The sequence below is a fragment of the Scomber scombrus genome, chromosome 4, assembly GCF_963691925.1.
Source record: "Scomber scombrus chromosome 4, fScoSco1.1, whole genome shotgun sequence".
Classification (NCBI taxonomy): domain Eukaryota; kingdom Metazoa; phylum Chordata; class Actinopteri; order Scombriformes; family Scombridae; genus Scomber; species Scomber scombrus.
In genome coordinates, this window is record NC_084973.1 from 2,922,806 (window position 1) to 2,941,226 (window position 18,421).

Consider the following 18,421-nt stretch of genomic DNA (forward strand, 5'->3'; position numbering starts at 1 on the left):
AATGAATAACTGAATTTCAAAATCAGTTTCAAAATGCATTTTGAAAAACAGAAATAAATAATTGAATTTCAAAATCAATTTCAAAATGCAGTTTTAAAAACAGAAATAAATAAATGAATGTGCAAACTGAAATAAAAGATACAACTTTTAATCAGGTGTTTAAAAGGACAATTCCGTTTTCTATTTGCATTTCAGTTTCCTTATTGCTTTACTAAATCCGATTCGAGAATAGATTTGCATAGTCTTCTCCCCTTTTCATTTTCAAATTCCGTGTCCCTTCTGGTCCTCCACGCACGCTTGGAAACTGCAATGCAAATTGGGGACATGGCCCTTTAAGTGATATACTATAACATATGTCATTATTAGACTGTTAGTCCTGATGCATCAATGTGTAATGTGCTGCTCCCATGGAGACAGTTTTTAAAAGGTTTCACAGTTGTTTTGATTCTTTCATAATGCACTTACTTGTAAGTGCTGCAAGACAAAATCCACAGTCATCCCTCTGTGCAAAAAATGTATTTAAAAATGTACCTGAACATAGTATGAAGCTTCAGCCGATGAATTTAAGAAGCCTGCACGAAACCTTCATGCATCCTGTTAATAAGTGCACACACACTGGGATTCAGATTTAAAGACAGTTTCCATTTTCAGCTTTCAAGTGTGTTCACTTTCAGTCTCTTCACAGTAGCATGCAATGTTTGTTTTTTTACCTAGCCCAGGCTTCCCCTCATAGCTGCCCTATATTGACTTATATAGCTACCACAAATAAATACCTTATTTGTCATAAATAAATAGCCTATTAACCCTTAAAAGACAGGTTCACAATTGTTCAATGCTGTCTTAAAACAGCAGTTAGAAGCACAAGTGAACACTGAAATAGGTTTTCTTGCTGTAATCATTCCTTCTATTCATACTGACTATTAGAAGCAAAATCCACAGTCCTCCTCCTATGCAAACATGGATTTAAAAGTTGATCTGAAACTAATATGAAGCTTCAGTTGTCCAAATGAGTCAAATAAAGTAGATATCTTTCAATGTTAGTGTTTTTAGTGCCAAAGTTCCTCTTTTTGTTACTATACTTCCACCACAGCTCAACAGGGAAACACACAGAGGTAATTTGATGCTAAAAAGACTGTAAATGTGTCAGATATCACTTGATATGACTAACTCAGACTGCTGAAGCTGAATAGAAGCTTCTGATCAACTTTAAAAGTCCCATCACTTGCATTGAAAGCACATTTGAAGGGGATCTTTTAATAGCCAGTATTACAGTGAGGAAAACCTTTTGCACTGTTGTTATAAGACAGACAGATAATTATGAACTTGCCCTTTAAGTACTTTATATGCAGTTAAGGAATAAAGTCCAGAAGATTCCAAACTAGGGTTCAAATTCCAGGTGGTCACAACATAGGGTCGTGAGATAATGGCATAAGAAAGTGAGAGAGAAATGGTATGTGTGTTCTTAAAAAATTGCCTTTTCCCTTTTTGTTTCAAAGCATTGCATTTTGTAAAAATGAAAGAAAGAAAGAAAAAAAGCATTGCATTTTGTTTTCAGACCACATGTTTTTTTTTATGTAGTCTGAAAACCATAGCTAGCAAATATCTGTAAGGTAGTGGAGAACAAATATTAAAAAAGTACAGTACTTGAGTAAATGTACTTAGTTACTTTCCATCACAGCCTGAACGCCAATTAAATAAAAATTAAACTTCCTGGAAAGTGGATTTTTTTTTTTTATGTTAATCTTCTAAATTGAGTTTTTTTTGGTAAACAAACTGTAGTTTTACAGGGTCCGTATTGTGTAAATGTTGGAAGACACACGATTGCTGCAAGTTAATGATGACTCAATACTGAGTCATATGAGAAAACACAAGCACACCCATAGCTGCACTAATAATAGAGAGATAGATCATGATAATAGATAACACAGTAGATCACAGAGGGGAGTTGCATTTTTTTTTTTGTCAATCACGGTATGTCAATTGTACAACTTTATTTTCATGATTTCTAATTGCTTTTTTCCACCTGCAGCTATTAACTATTCCTGGTCATACTGAGCTCTGAACTGCTCTTTGTATACTTTCTCCCATTTTCCCCTTGAGGTCTTTGGAGAGTTTTTTCTTCAGAGCTTGGGCTTGATCTTGAACTATTGATTTCTGGGTCCAAGTTTCAATTGGATCCAGTTGTGCCAAGTATATGGGTCAATGACGTATAAGGATTTAGAACAACTCAATTGTAGAATAATAAAAACAAGCATATCTAATGCAGTAGTTCAAACATTCAGAATGTTGTGTACCTGAAGCTCCATATTATACATTTGAAATTAAGTGATTTTAATGTTTTTTTTCAAGAATAATTGGCACTGGCCTTTAAAAAGAGTCATGTGGTGCGACCATGATTCATCTTGAAATAAATTAATTTACTTAACACGCTTCACATCTTTTCAGTTTCAGTAAAAAAGTGTTTGGAAACAAAGTATTTGCATTTTTTTTTTTTAATCTTTGTAAATTATCGTCTTTTATTTATATAAGACATTTCAAGATGAATCATGGTCGCACCAAATAACTTTTTTTTCAGGCCAGTGCCAATTAATCTTGAAAAACCACCATTAAAATCACTTTCAAATTGTAATATGAATTGTCAGGTACACAACATTCTGAATGTTTGAACTACTGCATTAGATATGCTTGTTTTTATTATTTAAAATTGAGTTGTTGAAAATCCTTATACGTCATTGACCCATATACTACATTCTGCATACTGGATGCCTCATTATTAAGTAGACTTCAGCACATACTATGTCATATATGTTATGCTCTTGTGCTCTGTGATACAACATCTGTAACTGTGACTGTAGTCATGTAGTTGTGAATAAAACAAAGTCGCCCCTGTAACATTATAAAGTGAATAAACAAGGGCCACAACAGCCTTTTCTCAAACATTATAACAATATACGTTACAATATTTGTTGCACTGATGCACTTTATAGTCACATTCATATTTATTTCTTTATCTTTGCACTAAATGTTACCTGATCTCTATTGTCTGATGTACTGTTGTTGTGTTTTATGTGCCTTGTAAGGTGTCCTTGAGTGCTTTGAAAGGCACCTTAAAATATAATGCATTATTATTATTATTATTATTATTATACGTTCATAGCTATTTACATAGTGATTGTAGCCCTGATGCAATAAAAGCAGCTGATGACTCATTGAAGCTTTTCTGAGAGGTAATATGTGTACACTAGAAATAGTCTAAATGTACTTTGTGGATAGGTTTGTTGACATTTTCAGAAAGGTGATAATACTTCTTGATGTTTATTATTGTAGTCATAGTGCATGGTGGAAGTGTACTGCAGGGATTTATGTTGAAAAGTGTTCTTAATTGTTGTCCACCCCATAAATACACATCACAGGGGAGGGGCGGCGGGGGGTTTTGGTTTTTGCCAACCAAAACTGAAAATGTATACGTTTCATAAGCATAGATTTTACTGCGCCCCCTCCCCACACACACACTCATTTGACACGGTCGATTGAGATATATTAGTAGACTGGCTGAAAAACTGTGTGGGACTCTGACACAGTATTAAATAGGCTTGAACCTATTTACACAGGGAACAGGGACTACTTTGTGTTTCTAGGTAAATACACATCTGAGTGGACAATAATGACCTGTGGAGTTCCCCAAGGCTCTATTCTGGGGGCTCTTCTTTTTAACATCTACTGTACATGTTTCCACAGGCTCAGATTATGGAAAACAACAAATTCTATGAGCATAATAAAGCACACACACACACACACACACACACACACACACACACACACACACACACACACACACACACACACACACACACACACACACACACACACACACACACACACACACACACACACACATTTACATAACAACATCACCAGAGGAATATGGTCCAGTACAAGCATTAAGTAAGTGCATTAAACAAATCAGTGATTGGATGTGTCAGAATTTCCTTTAATTAAAACAAAGACAAAAATGAAGTCATTGGAAGAACAATTAAAAGTCAGTAATCCACTTCAATCAGTAATATTAAAAAAACACAAACCAAGACAGAAATCTTGTATTCATGGTCTTAGACCTGAATTTCACAATATCAGGATTTAAAGATTAAATGGCTTTGGAAAAACGTGTTCATGTATTTATCTTCAATAGACTCGATTTGTAAAACGGTGTCTTTACAGGTCTCCCCAAGAAGCAGCTGACTCAGAACGCCACTGCTTTACTAAGACCAAGAAAGTGTCTCATATATACCTGTCTCGTTCTATTATAGCTTGTTTTTGTTTTCTGTTCTGTTGAATAGCTTAATTGTAATGAAATGCCAATTCATTGTGTATTTCTTTTACACTCTGTCTCTGTGCATCTTTGAATTGCTTTGCTGCTGAAATGTGCTTACATAAATAAACCTGCCTGCTTTGCCTCTCTGCTGTTCGGCCCTGCAGGATAATGGGTAGAACACACAGTTGCACGAAGCCTCTCATCATAAACTGCATGAAGTCAGCCATCATCACAGTTTTAAGCAAACCTCATTCTCTCGTGTGTGCCGGTTTAACATTATCTAATGAGCGGTTGTCTGCGGCTCACTGATATGAAGCCAAACAGGAAGGGGCGGGTCTAACAGAACATATTCGGAAGGGCAGTGGAATTACAGTATGTGCTGATGCAATCCGGAGAACACACAGGGTGAGCTGTAGTTAAAATGGTCCCACCTAATTGATGGTGGTTTGAATGATGTGTTTCGACTAAAAAAATTGGGTGACTGATGGTTTTACAGGCTGCTAGGCAGACTGAGAACTAGAGACAAGACGTATGGCACCACTGCAGGGACCATGAGCCTACTGGGCACTGCAGCTCATCAACATCCAATTCTACAGTTCACAATACAACAGTGCATTTCCAATTTTATGTCCATAATCAGTCTATGCTGCATGTGGGAGAATTTCTGCACCGTTTACCCCTGGAACTTGTGTTTTTGATGATAAGGCGAGGGGAGGAGGCTGAAACCTCTGAGCCACTTTTTCCAAGATAAGACATGAATTTTGCATTCGGACAGACTTTACTGCTTTCCGCTCATCTGTTGCACTGAGGTCAAGATCAATTCGAACGATACGGAAAATATATTTTTTTCTCCTTCTCTTTATAGGCTCCTCTGTGTGGACTGAAAGGAGGAAGGTTGTGTTTTGGTAGGTGTTGGGATTTTTTTTTTCACACGGTGCAAGGGGGGTACACCAATTAACAGACCACTCTCATTTGTATAAGAGACAACCACATGTGAAACCAAAATCCTATGTCTTCATATACACAGGAAACGAGAAAATATGACTAATGCCGGTGATTTTAAGACAGCAGAGCTCTTTGTCGGTTATGCTTTTCATCTCATGACAGATGCGGTATTAAACAACTGCACACAGAGTGATGCTGAATAGAGCTTAAGCATCTGTTTAAGGTGTCATGAAACATTTGTATTTTTTTTTACAGTGGGCAGCATCAAAGTGATGGAAGCTGCATGGAGGCTTAGAAAAATGAAACACACATAAATGCTCTCCTAAAGAATTCACCTCTAAATCTACTGGAATACTACTCTACAGTATATGTCCAAATAAAACATGACATTACATAAATATAAAAAAAAATACTTTGCATTATTGCTAGACTCAAGGACCTTTCATGAAGTGAATGAATGCAGTGCATTTTATTTAACCACAGAAGCTTCTCTGATAGCTCTGCTCTCTCACACACACACACCTAGAAGCTGCCCACGTACGAGCATGCTCTGATCTGCCTGACACTGAACAGGTTCGTCTGAGAATTCTGGGGGTTAAACGCTCGAGAGCGAGGGCGTGGTGCCTACTTGTCTGTGCAAAAACGCTAGAAAATGTTTTTATAATGAATTTAAAAATGAGTTTAGAGGAACCTTAGATGATGATATACACAGTCCTTCCAAATGGTTTAACACTGTTGCACTGATCAACAAGTGTTGTGTCTGTAATGCCCCAAACAAATGTATCCGTGCACCAGCAAAGGAAGAGAAGAAGAAGACATCAAGTTAATAAACATGGATGTAAAAAAAAATGCAGGATTTAAAATAAATTGGCTTTGGAAATGTTTGATTTATACCTCTAAAACCAATAGGGCTGAGTATTGTGCAAAAACATATGACACCAGTACCATTTCAGGTACCCTTAAAGTGATACTGATACCAATTGAGTATGAGATCCCTCTTCATTAAATGTTTTAGTGCCAGGTTGGCTCAGCTGCTGGTCTTCCCTCTTCAGTCACAGCCCATTGCGATGCTCTCCCAACCTCCGGTCCAGCTGTGTAGCACATCTTCACTTGTGCTCCTTTAACTTCAATGGTATTACAGTAAGTGCCCTCCACAGTGATTGTTCTCATGATAGTTCAACTTGCTGTATGTCAGTCCTGACTTATTCATGATTTTTTGCTTGATGTTTGATTTATTTAAATAGATTTTATTCAGTTCATTTGCATTTGTAAAATATAGTTTTGTGACAATTGATGAATATGAAAAATAAAATAGAGTGTAAGGTTGTATCATTCCTATCAGCATGCTGCTTGTGATATGACTCTATTCTGCCATTGTGTGTTTAATAAGGTATGGTATTTTGTCAGCGATGATGTAATGTTTCTCACAGTGCTGGAACAATGTGCTATAGAGCAATACTGAGTGTGATTTGAATAATACCACGTCACTCACATATTTGTACATTTGGTGGGATTAACAAGTTTGGTTTATTAATGTATTTACAGGAAATGGCAAATAGGTTAGTGTGATGAGATTGGAAATCACTTAAACCACAGACTTCAAAGGTTTTCACTTCTCAAGAACGGGTGGCAACAGTCATTGCTGTAATGATTAGGGTGGACGGTTTTTTACTGAGTCATAGTGAAAAAGCAGTGGCTTTTGATCCTCGGAAATTTAATGTTTAATTAATTCTTTAATTCCCCGACTCAGCATGATATATCAAACTTCAGCATAAATGTGGACACACATAAAGCGTGATGTCAAGTTCTTCTTCGCTAAGCTAGACGTAATTTTTGCAGCTAAACAATTGTTAAAAAAAAGAAAAAGTGCAAACAGCTGCTATCAGCTGGCATGACAGTTGACGATAATACAATTTGTTTTTTCTTTTAACAAATGTTTATTGAACCAAACGTACAGTAACATGTTATAATATTACAATGTAGCTAGTGTCCTGTCACTGTTGAGATATCAGCTAGGTCTTTTTTTATGAGCTGTGGCTGCTACTGTATGAATGTTACAAATGTGACATCAAGCTGATTCATCACAACACTGTTCTATATTGGCTTAAATGACAATAGCTTATCCAGCCAGCAGTTAGAACTACAACACAGTCATTCTTCTGCCCCATGTGTAAAGTCAATCAATAATGCCATGGTAGTTCATCTTGCTGTATCCTTAAATGCTGTCTCATTAAGCATACTGGAGCCTTTATCCTGTTGTTCCTGGGATGGAACCATCAACCTACCAGAATCAAGCCCACCTTAAACTATAATGAAGTTAAGATGCTTTGCTCAAGGAAACTCACTGTATGCAGCAACTTGAGGTTGTTATTCAGATTTTTGTTGGTGATATTAATCATAGACTTGATAATACTAGTAGAGACACTCCACCCACAGGACTAAAGCCAATGCTTTGTTTCCTCATCACTTTTGGAAAGGTATGTTATCTTGTCAGCAATGATGTCATGTTTCTCACAGTGCTGGAACAACGTGCTATAAAGCAGTACTGAGAAGTGTGACTTTCCTTTTTGAAGATGTATTTTTGGGGCTTTTTTTGACAGTGGGTGGCATAGGAGCCAACAGGAAACAGAGAGTGGAATGACCTACAGCAAAGCCTGTATGTGGCAAGTAACTTAACCCCTCAGGTGTCGAGTCACGCAGAGAAGTGTGATTTGAATAATAACACATCCCCCACAGGGTTTTCATGGATTAATAAGTTTAGTTTCGTTATGTATTTACGAAAAAGTAGGTTGAAAATCGTAAAAGTGAAATCACAGACTTCAAAGAAGATTTTTACGTTTCAAGAGTGGAACAGGTGCCAACATTCTGTAGCTGTAATGACTGGGGTGGACGGTTGTTTACTAAAGGAGGAGTATACTGGTGAAAAAGTAGGGGCTTTTGAGCCTTGCAAGTTCAATGTGGCCTTATTAAGTCTTAAAGTCCCCATTGAGTATAATATATATAACACCAGCATAAATACATACAAAAAGCATTATGTTTATTTCTTTTTCGCTCAGCTAAATATAGATATAGATATCATTTTGGCAGCTAAACAACTGCTAAAAAAATATTTATATTTAATTCATTCCTCTAATAAGTGTTGATGGTCATTTGGGTAGATTTTTGTCAATTATTACTCTTAAAGTCAGATTATTATATCAATATTTCACTAAGTTTATTATTACTCCTAAACCAATCGATTGGTCGACGGGCAAAAAGTGATGTTCATATAATATAGTAAACAAGCCAAGTTAGGCTTCTGAATGAATGCACGCTAACTAGGTTAACAACATAATACGTTTCTGGCACACTTTGTCATTAACAAGCGATATCTAGTTTAGGCAACATTTTTTTAGCCGACTTGAAATATCAAACAAAGGTCAGAGACTGATGTTATATTGTATTAAGTCGCTGTTTACATTTATGTAAACTCATCACGCAGAAGATAGCTCGGAGCCCGACAAGCCCGGTCAAGGCCTGTCTGTCTCTGGGCAGCTCTCCTGCTGCTGTCTCCATCTCAGACTCTGGATGACCCTGGTAGAACAGCTGTTTCCTGTGTAGCACTATCTCCTTTTCCTTCTTTCTGCAGTGCCTTTGGCGTGTCCAGTGCTTGTCAAACAAATGCTAATGTCGACCAAACGATGACCAATTGACCAGTGGACTATAGCCCTAGATTTAACAGTTATGTAGTCAGTTATGGGTTTATTGAAAGCATTTACATGTGCACTAGTATTCTGGTTATGATCTGGGTTATGGAGAATCCTGGTTATTCTTTGTGCATATGAAACCTGGACAAGGCCTTACCTCAGTTTTGAGAAAACTTGATATGCTACTTGGAGTATTCCAGTAGAAGCCAGTATACTGTCACATGTAAATGGGTTTCTGAACAGTCTTCGTTGGTATAGAACATAGAATCTGAGATGGTTAGAAATCAAGACACAACTCCACACAGATGTATTCCATGTAAACGCCATATGCACAATATGATCAAAACCAGTATAAGACTCATGACTGCATGTAAAAGCACTCAATGTTTCATGACTTTGCAGTTCTTACTGTGAAATTAGCATTTAACCCGTAGACTAGAGTCTAAATGAAGTTCCAGGGAGGTGGTTTTACTCACAGAAAGTATCAAGCATCGTAGACAGTTAATAGAAATAAAGAAGACAATCTTGTGGAAGGAGGTGCCACTCCTTTTATAGATATTTGTGTGTTTAGTGGCCTCGGGCTACAAACCCAACCTTTACTTAATAAGCCTTCAGTTGTACCGTACAGTTTTTTCTTCCTCATGTATGTGACGCCTCTCACAGAGTCTTCTACCGCCTAGCAGTACACACCCTGCAGTCCGGAAATTCAGCCTACGCTGTCCCACATTACTGATGCATTACTCACACTTCAGATGGATTAGTAAGTTTGTTTAGCGGAATTTAGAAAGGCTTCAGTCTTTCACATCAGGGAGTGAAAACCTTTTTGAACAGTCACTGTTTTGTTAAGACACATTTAAAATATTTAAAGTATTTGTATTTGTATATGGGGCCATTCTAACGAATTGGTGCAAAGTCAGGGTTGGAAAAATCCTGAACTTTTTTTTTTGATGTATGCAAATGATATAATATCTAAGGTTAATATCTAAGGTGTACATTTATAGTAATTGTACACTTAATCCTCACATTGTATTTTCAGAATGTTTTGGAATATTTTTCCTTTCCCAGAATGTGTCACTACCGAAACACACAACATATAGTATAATAAAAAGGGTTCTATTAATTATATTTTTTATCTTATGTCATTTTTTGCAATTTTATTAAAAAGTGTTCAGAGGTAAAACAATAACAATTCAAATTTTAACAATATTTTTAGTGTAATTTTTGAAATTCATTGGATTTTGAATCAGATTTTTCTTTTGTAAAGAGAATAAACTTGATCATACTGATTTCAAACTGAGGATAGCAGACACACATCTGACAGTAAATCTCAAAAGAACATGTAATTATACTTAGATGTCCAATTACACCTCACTGACCAGCTATTGGATAGTTTGGGTCTTGAGGAGGGTGGAAGTGAGGAGAGGTTTTTTCTACATAAAAAAAAAAAAGTAGACAGTTCAGGATCCCTTACAGGTTTATTTTAGTAGATTCTCCAAATAATAGACAGTTTAATAGATAGCTGATTTTAAAGCATGAAGTCACTACCAAAACAACCATGTCACAGCCCCCAAATTTCACCATATGTTTCGGTTGTGACAAAAAAAGATATTTTTGAGTCTATCTCACAGATGCTAGACAGCACATGGTTAGTTAGAACAGTTCTGAACAGCGGTACACAAATGAAAAATATATTTGATCAAATAAAAGTTTAATTGCAGAAAATGAGTGTTTGGTAGAGATGCTTCTTGAGGTTACACGCTGACTTTTTAGACTTTTGAACATTTACTTCAAAATGATGGAACCTATCTGCTCCACATGCAGCCGTGAAAAAGATGGGGGGGGGGGGGCAGACATACTTCCTGATCATGAATGTAGGGGTGTGGCTAAAATCAGTCTCAGTCCACGGACTCAAATGTTCAGTGTTTCGGTAGTGACATATAAAATTGGGGACGGCATTTTTTACATACAATTTCCTGAATCACAAATGATGTATTATTAATGACTTAAATGTATTTTTTTTTTAGACTTTACTTTCAAAAATATCAAAAAGATCTTTTGAGAAACAACAATGGAAAAATCTGCAAAAAATGATTTCATTATCATTTTCACTCATTGAAATGTAAAGGTTAGGGTTGGGGGTAAGCACCTAGAAATGATGATTTTATTACATTTACTGCTATCTCAAATATTATTTGGGGTTTCAATACATACTAGAAGGATCTTTTTAAACATCTGAGATTTATAAACTTACATGTTTTTTGGGGGACAGCAGTTTGCACTCGTTCGGTAGAATGGCCATATATAAATATTTGAATTATTTATTTTACTAACTTTAAAATTCTTCATAAAAATGCAAGTACACAAAAAGACTGTCAATTAAACAGAACCTGGCAGGTGTCATGAAGATAATGAAGTACTTTGTGCATGTTTGACATATGATGTTCTGTCACTTCCTACAGACATATTCAACCCTTTTCTCTCATTTTATTGAATTTGGGCTCACATTACACCAAGGCTGGATTCTCAACCGGGCAACATGGGTAACTGCCCCAGGGCTCCAGACTCCACAGGGGCCCAACTGCTAATATTGCCCCAGGTCCTCTAAATGGCCTGATTAGCACTCTGTAATCAGGCCATGAATTATACAGATGTTCTTAGAATTTGGATGCCGCAACTTTGCAAGCATTAACTATTAACCTGTGCACATTAATTATTACTATTTTACATTATTATTTAATTTTTTTTTGACACCTGCTGGACTCTGTAAAACATTTCTAAAGTTTGGAAGCGAGTGTAAAAAACGATCAATGTATTTATTTTATTTATTTTTTACCATTTTGAGATTTATACACATTTTAACCGCACAGTGCAAAACAACTAGCCTTTACCCAAGTTGAGATCTTTCAACTGTACATTTATTTCCAAAAGGCTGCATATACATTTGCAAATTCTACTGTACAGAAAACATCCAAAATGTCCATAATTATAGATACAATATACCACAAAGCTGCCCTGGCATTACCAAACATAGATGTTCAGCACTAGAAAAGCTCTGCAGCCTATTTCAATATTATAATCTTAAATACTTTTTCAACTAATACCTTTAAATGTATGTCAGTATCATTAATTGTTCTCTTTTTTTTTTTTTTTTTTGTCAATCCCCATCTGTACTTTACAACATTCACCATTTACAGTAGTTAAACAAGGCACGAGAATAGTGATATGAAGCCAAAGGCCATGCGTGAAGCGAAAAAAAGAGCATGGGACCGACCAACTCAGGTGACAGAAAAAATCATAGACACGACATGTGAACTTTTTTTTTTAAGCTCCTGAAACAGGTTTAGTCTTACACCAAAGCATTATACATAGTGAGAATACATCTGTGTGTGTGTGTGTGTGTGTGTGTGTGTATGAGCTCCACTCTTAAAAAACAGAATTTCACCTTTATGAGATACAGTAGACACAGCTGAAACACATTCCAAAATGAGGGTGAACATTGAGTGTGATGGGAAGGGGGGTGTGTGTTAGGGAGTGGGGGGGTGGGGGTGGGGGGGGGGGTGGGAGTGTACCGCACAGACAGGATGCTATCTATGCAACATAAGCCACCGCTAAGCGTTACAAAAGCACACATTTCCATTTTTTTTGACACTCTTTGCTTTGCAGGAATGATAAAAAAAGGAGAATCCAGTTAGTCACAATTAAAGAAACAATCATAATGGGAGGAGAGAGAAGAAGAAGAAGAAAAGAAGAAAAAAAAATTACCTTTCCCCCATTCTTGATAGGCCTGATATGAGGTCTATTCGACGGGTGTTAATGCTGGGTATCGGGTGATAAAACGTGGTGATGCGGCTCCCTGGCAGTGGCAGGAAATGATGTTTTACAGTTGCCTCCCTCTCTATCAGTCTGTGGAGGAAACTGCAACAAACTGTAATGCCACAGTTTGAAATCTCACTCTGCCACATTAAACAGCGACCGTGACTTTTTTTTTGTTCATGTTCATGTGTGAGAGTTCAGTTTAGACTCTCAGACTGGAGCCGATATCACATTATGAATCATTTATTCATACGACACTGGTTCGCTATTGGAAGTCCCTAAATCTCCCTAAAGCAGTGGATTTTTTTGGGAATTTTTCTAAGAGATGAAAATGATTCAATTTAAAAGATACTTGGCTTCAAGAGTTCACAATCACGACATTTAAGCAATTTTTAGCAGCTTCCATTTAAAAATATAATGTCGAGTGCCAAAAAAAATAAGTAGCTTCTAATTAAACTGTCCTCATTCATCAGGTGACACAGGAATATGGTGTTGAAATAAAAATTAAAAATCAGATAAATTACAGAGGTGTCTCTGAAATGACGACACAGTTATATCACCTTATTTGCATATAAGAACTTTTATGCAAATATGTCCAGAGCTATGTGGACCACTGGGGACGGGATAGGAGGAGATTCCCCCTCTCTTCTAACACAGATTCAGAAAATAATGCACAGAAAAGTTCAGAAAATTCACCCCCTGTCTATCCTCCTCTTACCCTCTGAGCTGGAAAATGAATACACACAAGGCGGGGGGCGGGGGGGGGGGGGGGGGCAGCCTTCACTTAAAATACAAATAAATTAGAATTGAACGTTACAAATCAAAGTTAAAAGGGCAGAAAAACAGATTTACAGTCCAGACAGATTCTTAAAAGAGAGGGTGGTGGATCCACAGCGTGTGACGTCTCGTCTCGCCTCGACCTGTTGTGATCGGTCGGCGCGTTCGACCGCTCGCTCGCTCGCTCGCTCGCTCTGTCGACTCGCCGACAGCCTCGTGACCTTCCAGCGCACCACGCCGCAGTGTGTTGTCCATCACTGGTCGTGTGTGTGTGTGTGTGCGCGTACACAGATATGTCTTAGCGGAGTCAGTTCTCCCTCACCGTCTCTTGCCTCTCATCCTGTATATTCAGGAGCAGAGTCTTCCGTCTCATGACTCGTTAGCTCGCCCGTTCCGCAGAGGCTTCCCGCTTGTATGCGATTGAAGTCGGATTCCGGCTCTTCCTGCTCCTTGGGGGAGATTTTGGAGTGGATTTTGCCAATCTCCTCCAGGGCGCTGGCTAGAGAGTCAAGGTCAGCAGTGTCCTGGTGGCGAGCCTCCCATAGGCTCAGTATGACCGCTGATGGACTCCGCTGCTTTGCGAAATAACCCAGGTTTCTGTAGAGGAGCATATGAAAGCTGGATTAATGAACAACGGGAGAAGAGGATTGAAAACAGGTGGAATGCTTCATGTTGACTTCAGATATTTACTGTATCGTTGTATTTATCCATCCTGTAGCAGATACGAGTCAAACACAAGCTGAGTCAGCATTGATTCATGTGCTCAGTTCATACATACAATTGAATACAACACCATATAAAAAAACCCTATAGGCCATGAAAATATAAGAACTATTGCTTTAACCAGGGGGGTTGGACCAGTTAAACCATTGCATTATAACGTATAAATAGTATATTATACATATTATAACTTCACTGTAGTAAACCATGTAGGGATCCCCTGTAAGAGATACTAATCAAATGTGTCCAAACCCACAGAGGCACATCTGTCCTTCACATCTGGATCATACTACATACAGAGTCAATTATCTTAAGTTTGACGTCCACAAGAAAGATAAAAAAGCCTTCACTGTGAATGCTGAGTGAAAATAAGTTAAAGAGGGAATATTTAGTGAATTTTATTGAAAAATTGGAATTAGTCTTCTGCAATGTTTCTACTTTGTAAAGTGATCCAGTGGGCAATTTGAACCCCCTGGTGGCAGGTCCATGTTTGACACCCCTGCTCTAAACATTTTAGAGTCTAACTGAAATCCCTTTTAGCAGTCAAGATAATGTCAACATGCTTTTTAAATATACTGATATAAGGTTTGTATTATTAGAATGAAGAGTCTCGTGGAATGCTCCTTTTAGTCTCAGGCAGCTGAAGGGCCGTTTCTGAGTTTGATTGACAGCAGTTAGCAGAGTGGTTAGAGTGCTGGTGTTACACTGCAGAGACACATTCATTTATTTATTTGTGTTTATGCTTTCACTGTTTCTAGCCTGATGAAGATCCTGTGAGGTTGAAACCATTTGGTGTTTAACATGCCTGAGGAAGGATTTCTATACAGACAATTTCCCCATCAGTTTGACACATCATGACATATATATTGATAAACTCACATTTACCATAAAACAGGAATATATCCATAGCTGTGGTGTTTTGTGTAGCAATTTAGCAGCACTTCTCCCTGCAGGAATATAAACTGTCAGAATCCACTTTGCTCTGTGACAGCACCGCTATCTTCTTACATAACACAAATGATATTGAAATGCTGCGATATGCTTTATTGTACTGTATAATTATGGTAGAGTTGTCATTATGTTATTTCAGAAAGGCTTAAACATTTTGATAATGAGATCTAAATAACCTTTACAACACAGATAAATAGAGTAGTTGTGTTTGAGAACACCAAAAATATAATTCTAGGGTTCTTAGGAGGTCAAAGGTGTCAATTACAGGGTCTGAGCCTCATATTTCACATGATGGTTCCATCATCTGCTCAAAAAAAAAAAAAAAACTATAATTATATCTATTTGAATTTACATTTAACCCTCCTGTTGCCTTCATGTTGAGCATACAAGTCTTGTCGGTTTTACATCATAAACCTTTAATTAACAGTTGTAAATTAAGTGTAACCTAATATCTCATCCATCAATGCAGGGTCACTATTTGGCAAGATGAAGGTATACTATACTACTGCATATTTATCCATCTAGGTTAAATAGATCAGATTTTGCTATTTTGTCACTTTGTGAGTCAGCAGACTAATTACTATTGTCTGATTGGCTGGTGGGTCGCTAACTCGGGACAGCTATGAACACCTTGCTTTTCATTTCTGAAAATAATACATTCATTTCTGTGTGTGTGAGAAATGACTGGGGTGGTCTGTGAACTGCTTGAACTGTGTGTGTCTCACGGTCGATACGTGAGACTTGAGACCCCTGATGTTACCCTTTTTTTTATAACAGCTTATTAATGATTTAGAAAGGTTCACAACCTGATTAACAAGCCAATTCTAAAGCATTCACAAAGCCTGTATAAGGGCAGACTTATTGTCCATGTGGGCCCCACATGAGTTAAATGTGTGCTACGTGGGTACTGAGTGGGCATGGGCTTGAACTGGGCAAATTCTGTGGGTCCCACATGGTTTCAGAAACATGGGCCCTGCATGTGGGAGCCCCATTTAAGGTCCATTCTGATCCCACTTATACCCCATATGGGCAAACATATGGGGTCTACATGGGTCTCACCCAGTTGGGTTCCACCTGAAACCCAGTCAGAACTCACTTGAATCCCATATTGGAAAAGACAGGTGGGGTCACCATGGAAACTGTGGACAAACCCACTTGGGATCCATATTTGGAGCCCAAATTGAACCCTTACGGGGCCCACATGGGCATGCTGGCTGGGCAGTATGTTTAATAGGCCTCATTTAAATGAAATTATACTTCCTTTTTGACCTGAGGACAAACTGGAGGGTTAAAATAATCCAAATTAGAGAATGTGCTGTATAAAGAAAGGTTAGTGTCCCACAACACTCTCATCATCTCTCCAGGCACATGTCAGTACTGAATCAATATTAACAAAACCCTTCCACCCAGATCCTTGTCACGTCACTATTGAAAATCCACCTTTTGTATTTGTCCATACCTGAAGATTAACTTAACACAGATTGTATTATCTTGCAGTAAGCGCTACCATCTGCTTCAACATGTAAGTAAAAAAAAACAAAAAAACATGACCTTTAAAGACTGTTAGAAATGTAATCAAGAATACATTTGCATCACAAATCTCGAGTAATTACTGAGAAACACATTTTTATTCTCAGGTGTGGGCCAAAAGGTAAAGAAAGAAGGGGAGCTTGTTGCCATGCCAATATGATGCCTTCATGTAACCATGTGGCTGTTAGTCCAGTTGGGGGCACTGTTTCACCACCGGCTTCCTTTTTGGTGCTCTTCAGGGAGAAATAACAAAACAAGCAACGTAAAAGGATGCAGCCATTGGTCACATCAGGCTCGGTTCAAAGCCGCCCCAAACTTGGAGAGGAAAGCTTATCTGGATAATTTGGAAATCCCGAAAGACTCTTAGATACCAGAGTCTCATGAATCATGCACTTAACGGGAGATTATAGGCGCCACAAGCTGACACCACGCAAATACAGAGAGGGGATGGAGTAAATATCACTATAGGCTTTCATTAGAAATTGCATATATCTATTAGATAGAGCAATGACATGTATGTTAGACTGACTAGTGTGTGCTGATAGACACAGACAGTAATGTTAGAGGTGTAAATGATATAATGGTCCTTCTTGTTCAAGAGGAAATTGCATATTAAAGCCAGTCGCTGTGTATATTATAAGCAGTGGCATTCAACAGAGAACACAATCACTTATGTGCTGTACGGTTAAATAATCAGTCCCGTCTCCCGCTGCTGAGAGAAGATGAAGAATAAAACATTAATATATAAATAAATAAAAGCACCTGGTAACGAGCCGCTGTATGAAGCTGCGTTCACCAGCTTAATAACACTCACAGGACTGTTATCATTCTCATCAGCGCGTGTTCACGGCGAGGCCATTAAAGAGGAAAAGGGGCGAACACTCACACTCACACTCACACACCACATGATCTCAGATACTGTAGGGTGACACACACACACACACACACACACACACATCTCACCGATCTAAGTGGAGTTTCTGGGCTAAGAGTTGCCAGTCCTTGCCCTTAGCGTTGGCAGTGTCGAAGGTGGCACAGATCCTCTGGCGGATGGACAGGGGGATTTTGAAGGCCTTGGGCCCCGTCTGGGTTGTGATGGTGCAGTCCGTCTGCATAAAAAATGGAATCGAATCCTTTTCAGTCTGGAAGAGAGGAGAGCAGAGATAGACTGATAGACTGTGATCAGACCAGGGGGAAAGGAAGGAGGGGAGGGGGGGGTCAGATAGGATTTTTTTTTACAAGTACAGCTTGGTGTTTGTTTTACACAGCTTGGAGAGCCAGATGGGTGGGGTTTATTTCCTGGGTCGGGAGAATTCAGACGAGTATGCTTATGGTTTAAAAAACATTAGTAGATATTCTGTTAATAAGAAAAATAGAGAAGTGGAGCCGGTAAAGGAATATCTTATCTTATCTCTATCCAAAATGATGACATCTCTCAAAATGACTCCAATACAAAATCTATGTATTGATTATCAGATGTGGATTTTAAATGTGATAAGCTTGAATCCATATCAGGTACAATTTTTCCAAAAAATGACAGTGTGGTTTAAATTCTCTTACTCCATTGGTCAGATCTACTTTAATCCAGCTCACTTATTGGCTAGCTTGGCAACCACGCCTCCAGCTTATGTATTGGTTTGAATTTCTGCCGTTTCTTTTGATTTTTAGACTAATTTGCTCTCAAACC

General features: G+C 38.0%; 1 protein-coding gene across 1 annotated transcript in view; it reads right to left on the minus strand.

Annotated features, from left to right (window-relative positions):
- Positions 1-13,531: 13,531 nt before the first annotated feature.
- unc5db (unc-5 netrin receptor Db) overlaps positions 13,532-18,421 on the minus strand; it is a 175,945-nt gene continuing 171,055 nt past the window's right edge. The window contains exons 18-19 of the mRNA XM_062417029.1: positions 17,698-17,876; positions 13,532-14,130 (exon numbers count right to left, since the gene is read on the minus strand). Coding sequence (XP_062273013.1) covers positions 13,869-14,130; positions 17,698-17,876 — 441 coding nt within the window. The 3' untranslated portion in view covers positions 13,532-13,868. The remainder of the gene's footprint in view (positions 14,131-17,697; positions 17,877-18,421) is intronic.